The 6,813-nt window shown below is 42.4% G+C and overlaps 1 protein-coding gene across 2 annotated transcripts; it reads left to right on the forward strand.

Moving 5' to 3' along the window:
* Positions 1 to 4,145: 4,145 nt before the first annotated feature.
* LOC104426351 (macrophage migration inhibitory factor homolog) lies at positions 4,146 to 6,039 on the forward strand. Of its 2 annotated transcripts, XM_010039366.3 has the most exons (4): positions 4,172 to 4,406; positions 5,254 to 5,454; positions 5,547 to 5,605; positions 5,721 to 6,009. In XM_010039366.3, exons 1-3 carry the CDS (start codon positions 4,296 to 4,298, stop codon positions 5,598 to 5,600), a joined length of 366 nt encoding a protein of 121 aa, XP_010037668.1. In that variant the 5' UTR covers positions 4,172 to 4,295; the 3' UTR covers positions 5,601 to 5,605; positions 5,721 to 6,009. The 2 variants fall into 2 exon arrangements, with proteins under 2 accessions (XP_010037670.1, XP_010037668.1); XM_010039368.2 differs by lacking the exon at positions 5,547 to 5,605 and having other exon boundaries at positions 4,146 to 4,406; positions 5,721 to 6,039.
* Positions 6,040 to 6,813: the final 774 nt, after the last annotated feature.

A 6,813-nucleotide genomic window follows, 5' to 3' on the forward strand; every position in this document is an offset into this window, starting at 1 on the left:
TTTTTGGCGTAACAATTTTTATACTTCGATTTTGAGTAAAGATGGCCTCTTTCAAAGACCAGCAAACATCATTCCCCTAAAATCGTTAAGTACATAAACCCTTCGTTGAAAGATTACATGGACCAATTGAATTTGAATTTTGCCACATTAGAGCAAAACTGCCCAGGACTTCTTCTCTTCTTGCGCTCCCTGACCGTTCTATTTAGCCCTCGCCATCGCCATCCGGCATTGTCTGCGCCTCTGGCTAAACGACTAAATATGATCTAAAGACTATCTAAGACTACCTCCCCAGTTCACTACCTTTCTTTCCAGCATCGCCTCTCTCCCTCTCTCCCCCTCTCCCCGTACAAGTGATAAAGAAGATCAACCGAAGACTTACTGAGGTTGCTCCAGAGCTCTCTTAATGCAGAGAGAAAGAGAGATCTGGACATACGAGGATGATGAACTGTAACGGCGGAGGTGGAAACGATAAACACAAGTCAAACGAGGACGCAAGCAGTGATGTTGATGGTGATATTGGGCGACGGCTGTCGTATCTCAAAACTCCCGAGTCCTTGGCACCAGCCCTCGTGTCCCAACACACAAAAATTTCCCAAGCAGCCTGAACCTGGACCTTGGTGATGGGACCTAACACCTCGAGCACTAATCCATTTATTAAAAAATGGTTTTAAAATTTTTTCGTTAATAAAAGAGGGGGGGAGCTCGCAATATGAAGTGTTCCCTCTCGTGGTCTTTTTCACCTAATTTCTGTTTTCAAATATCCGCTTGGAGATGCCGGTGACAAGGAAGATCAGGTCAAGATTCAAGATTTTGAGTACATTGATTGCAATGACATCTATTGATAGATGACAAGCAACCTACTTTCTATGAGGGCACAGTCCAAATATTCGTTTGGTGAAAGATTCAATCGCTTGTAGGTTCAACCCAAGTGGAAAAGCAACATTGCTAAATTTGTCGTACACGTTGACGTCAGCTAGTCGTTGAAGGATCATGGAGGAAAAAAAAAATTGTTGATGAAATTCACATGCAGGCTTAATTCCCTAAAAGAAACCTCTAATTTAAGATATCTTCTCAATTCCATCTGGAAAAAAAATTTGTCCAAAAAAATCACACACTTTCACTAAATTTCAAATTTGACCATCCATCTTAAAATCAACACTCATAGGTGGCACTCCATTCTCTTTAGCAAATGGTAGAATTGGACCAAGCGATCTTTCCAACTCTACTAAATCCACCCTATGAAGAACTTCTTCGTACGATTAAAATTTCTTCATAATTATATACATGAGGGTAGGTAAGAGGTTTATTATTAGACACCTTGTCTTCATCAACTCTCTCATCTTTATATAGAATAAGAAGCCATTCTTGATATTGTCAATTTTGAAGAAACTAACAGTGAGTTTTGAAAATGAGATATAATAGAATTAGAGTCAAAGTTGATGATTCTTTTAGATAAAAAGTTAAGGGTAAAATTGGAATTGAACCTAAAGCCAGAATTTCTTTTTTTCTTTTTTAGGGAACTAAACCTTCAAATATGAAAGAACTCTTCCTCTTTAACGGGTGCAACTAAAAGTTTGCATCTTCAAACTTGGATTATTCACTAGGTAGCAATTTGCCGGTTGAGAATTCCAATTGGATGGGATCGTACTTGGTGCACATATAGGTAAAAAAAAAGAAGGAAAAAAGATATGAAACTTAATTGACTATATAAATTATGTAGAAATAATAATTTGACCGAATTCAAATGAAGACGCGCACCACCCATATTTAATAGGTTTTGGAGCCAATTCGAACGACATTTTGTCACCCTTGCCTTGATACAATATATCTATTCAGTTAAACCAATATGGATTGGCGTGGTTACCTCTATGCTTAGCGCTTGAGAATATCGAACCATGAATAAAGAAATGTTCGAGAGAAAAGCATATCGAATGGCAATGTAAAGACCTCAATTCTTGACCAGTTGGAGCAACAAGGATCTCTGCCCTCTCATCCCTCGAATGAGAATAGAGAGAATGCCGGACTCTTGGGTTATTTCACATTTTCGAAGACGTGGATGCGTCCTAAGCCAATATTTGTTCTTTCCTTAATCATAAACGTAATCTTCCAAAGTACGTACTCACGCCCTATACATTTAAATGCCAAAAGTTAGAAAAATGACACTTAAGTGTCAAAATCAGAGCAGAATGGATCACTTAAGTGCAACTTCGGCAAAAATCTAGCTAAATTGCTAACGTGGCAATTTTATGGCGAGGTGAGTGCAAAACGACGCCATTTTGCACGCTGACGTGGCTAGAAAATGCAAAAAATACGTCGTTTTGTCTCCGATGTGATAAATAATTAATATAAAAATTAATTTAATTTAATTTAAAACTACATTTATTTAAAATATTTAAAAAATAAAAAATTTAAATTTAAAAAGTTAAAAGAAAAAAGGAAGGGGGCCGAAGAGAGGCGGATGAGGGTGAGCCCTCTCGCCGCCGACGGAGGGGGAGAGTCAACCAAGGTCGCCGACCCCTAGCCGACTAGCGGCGAGGACTCACGAGCCCTCACTAGATTTGGGCAAGGGCACGTGAGCCCTCGCCGGATGCGGGGTGAGGGCCGCCAACCCTCGCCACTAGTCAACCGGTGTCGCCGGCCTCTAGCCGGGGCCTAGCGACCCCAATCGGCGCTCCCCCACGTCGCCGGCCCTTCCGGTGATGGCGGGGAGGCGGTGAGGGTCGCGAGCCCCCGCCTAGATTCGGTGAGGATCGCGAGCCCTCGCCGCCGATCGACGGGGGCCAGCAACCTCGGCTAAGTCGGCCGGCCTCTAGTTAGGGCCCGGTGACCCCAATCGACGCTCCCCCATCGTCGCCAGCCCTTCCTAGTGACGGCGGGGAGGAGGTGATGGCCTGCAAGCCCTCGCCCAAATTCGGTGGGGGTCGCAGGCCCTCGCCACCAATCGACCGAGGGGCCCGGCAACCCCAGCCGACCCTCCCTGTCCGTTCGACCCTTCTCGGCGACGACAAGGGCTCAGCCCTCATTTGCCTTCCTTTAACCCCCTTTTTTGTAACTTTTTAAATTTTAAGTTTTTTTATTTTTAAAATAATTTAAATAAATGTAGTTTTAAATTTAATTTAATTACTTTTTATATTAATTATTTACCACATCAAAGACAAAACAATGTCTTTTTTGTATTTTCTAGTCACGTCAACATGCAAAACAACGCCATTTTGCACTCACCTTGCCGGAAAATTGCCACGTCAACAATTTGGCTAGAGTGGCGCTTAAGTGATCTATTTTGCTCCAATTTTGGCACTTAAGTGTCATTTTCCTAAATTTTAGCACTTAAAGTATTCCTCTATGTCAAGTTTTGACACTTGGGGTGTACTTTGTCCAATCATAAACCGTATAAGTTCACTTTAAACAAAAATGGCGCAAAAGCAGTCGTGCAAGCTCATAGCACTTGCCCTTAGGACTTCTTCTTATTCATTCAAGGATAACCATTGTATCTATAATCTGAACAGTATCACGTCATTAACTGTTGCATTAAGGTTGTAATTTGCCTAATATATATATAACAATTTAGTAGCATTAACTTTCAAGGTTTATATCATGAAAAACATAAACTACCTAAAATTATTTTTGTTACTATCAAAGATTTCAAATTGATACACCTATGACCCACAAAAATCTCAAACGGATACGTTTATAATAAATTCATCATTTATTAGTTTTTGTTAAGTTGTACTAATATTACAAAAAAACCATAAACCATACACTAATGATAATTAGAGGATAAAATCTCAAATCGATACATCCGTGAATTTATACATGTAATTCGACTCAGTAATTTGAAAATAAAATTTAACGAAAATTAATGAATGATAAATTTGTTATAAATTTTGGTGGTGTTAATCTTTACTTTTGCCTGGCAGAGAGTTTTTTTTTAATTTTTTAATTTCAAAGGGAATGTTGGCAGGGCCACAAGGAACAGGCATTTGGGCCTGGGCTTGGGGCTCGGGCGATGGGAGTAGGTAAAGCCTCGTGGAAGGACAAAATCGACACTTCGCTCTGGGAAAGGGACAAATTGCGCCCCGGCTCAGAGAGGGGGCACGAGGCAAAAAGGCCAGTCGTCCAAGGGTAGTTTCGGTATCGCAAGAAGCTCTGTACTCCCAGTGTACAAACGCTCCTGGATAGAAGAAAGAGAGGAGCGAGGGAGAGAGAACGAGGGTTTCATTTCCATCGCCGGTTCTGATAAAGCTCGGAGCAACGAAGTTCCAGAAGACGAAGAAGACGAAGACGACGACGGCGACATGCCTTGCTTGAACATCTCCACCAACGTCAGCCTCGACGGCCTCGACACCTCCGCCATTCTCTCCGAGACCACCTCCGGCGTCGCCAAGCTCATCGGCAAGCCCGAGGCCGTACGCTCTCTCTCTCTCTCTGGGTATTGACTGTTGAGGCTAATGGGATCGGTGGGTGCGGTTTTTATCTGGAGATCGATCGATTGCCCATGTCTTGATGCGTCGCCGTAGTGATTTCGGCACTGCTGTCTGCGATTCTGGTTGTTCCTCCGGGTCCTTACTAGGGGATTATCCTTTCGATGATCTTCTTGTAAAGGTTCTTTTTTGCTAGGTTTCTGATTAGCTTATGCATGTCTGGCTGACTGAATTGGTGTCGGTCGGTCTTGATGTTTAGCTTTTGTATGAGCTGAAGCGACTCCCAAGTGCCGGAACCGGGCCCTGAGTTTTTAATGTGATCCTCGCTCCGAATCGTACTGAGTTCTTTTGATTAGGCTGCTTAATTGACGAAATGACGCGATTTCTAGTGCATGCATTTGCTGGCCTTTAAGGTCGCGGCTCGTACTTAGATGACCTATACGGTGGAACTCCTGGAGTATTGTGGCAGTCGAATGTGCACTTCTGCGGATTACTATAGGGAGTTAATGGTAGCAATGATTTTCTCTCTTTGCATTTTTTTGGTTCTTGAAGTGGCCCGCATTAAACAGGAATAATAATCTCTCATATGGCAAATGCAGCATCTTACTGGTTCACCTAAACCTTTGATAAGCAGCCTTTCTAGATCTTGTCGGATAGTGGTCTCCGAGATACATCCTTAGACCAAAGAAAGTTTTATTCTTTTCTTGGGATGTTTATTAACCGAAGCTTATTCTCTTGTATTTTGGTTATGTACCAAAACATGATGCATCATGTCTAAGTTTTGATATTTGTAGTTAAGAACGTGAATCAACTTATGTTTTGGATGTGGCAGTATGTGATGATTGTGTTGAAGGGGTCAGTCCCCATGGCTTTTGGTGGGACTGAGCAACCTGCTGCCTATGGCGAGTTGGTGTCAATCGGCGGTTTGAACCCCGATGTGAACAAGAAGCTGAGTGCTGCAATTGCTTCAATCCTCGAAACCAAGCTGTCCATCCCCAAGTCGCGGTTCTTCCTGAAATTTTATGATACCAAGGCAAGTTGACCTTAACTTGATACATGTCAAAAAGATGCTGTTGCAATGCACTTTTTGTTTTCTTCTCATTGCATTCTTCTTAATTTGTTTAGGCCAATCAAAGCCAAGAATATGCACAGTGTTTGCATGCTTTACACCAGCACTAGATCATGTAATTAACTCCTGGGTATTATAAGTCAGTGAGCTTAGCACCGTTAGCTTCTGTTTTGTCGCACCTCTTCTGTCCAGCATCAGATTTTACAGATGCTTTTTTTCCTTTCCAACAGGGTTCCTTCTTTGGATGGAATGGATCCACCTTCTGAGCTGTTGGTCGCATTCTCCTCAGTGTTTACCATGTATTTCGGCCCTAAACTCTACTTCTAGGCCTGTTAAAAGTGTCTTTTTTAAGGTAATTCTGCTATTACCCCTCTTAAGTGCATCTTATCAGTAAACATGGAATATCCTGAACTTTGATTATATGCCGGCTCGTGGCTGTGGAAGCACTTCTTTATGTTACCGCCAGCTTCTCAGGTGAATATAAGCTTTGCCCAGTCTGTTCTCTGGGGGATTTGCTTGGTGGGTAGTGGCAATCAGATGGTTTTGTCACTTTTGTGCATATTTAAGTAGTAAATGTCCACGACAGCCCAAAGAGTAGCAATCCGGGTGCACTTTGGAAGGGTGCAAAAGGTTATGCTCTGCCTTTACTGGTTGGAAACGGGAAGGATTGTAATGGGTTTGGTAGATCATATGAAAAAAATGGGGAGGGGTTTTAATATGAAATACCAAATTCCATTCATTTACTATCAACCTGTGTCAAACCGGCGATAGTATCTTCAATGATGGAACTATCCTTGCGTTCATTGTGAACTGAAATCGGTTTTAAGTAGGACCGTCAAATCAGCGGGCTGGGTTGGGTGGAAAGTGGTCCGACTCAAATTGACCCATTTAATCCATTTTAATGTTCAATATAAATTTAGGTGAAAAGTGATCCGACCTAAATTGACCCATTTAACCTATTTTGATGCCTAATATAAATGTAAGTATCCATACTCAACCTACACCCTCGACTCATGTCAGTTAAACACATTCATATTTAATCCAACTTATAAAACCCCATATCCACTCATTAAGAGTCCACTAAGGCTGCATTTGGGAATAGCTTTGGAAATAGGTTTTGGACACCCGAAATCCTTTTGGCCAAATATTAGGTGTATTCCCAAACCCTAGGGAAGGTTAGCCTTTTGAAGGCTGAAAGCCCAAGACTGCCCAAGGCTAGTCTTGGGGTGCGTTGGGCTCTCAGCCTCTTGGGCAGACCGTTTGTCTTCTCCGTTGAGGGCAATCGGCAGGTTTGCACAGGGCTGCAGGGGCCAGCGACAGGCT

Source organism: Eucalyptus grandis, chromosome 11, assembly GCF_016545825.1.
Source record: "Eucalyptus grandis isolate ANBG69807.140 chromosome 11, ASM1654582v1, whole genome shotgun sequence".
NCBI lineage: Eukaryota > Viridiplantae > Streptophyta > Magnoliopsida > Myrtales > Myrtaceae > Eucalyptus > Eucalyptus grandis.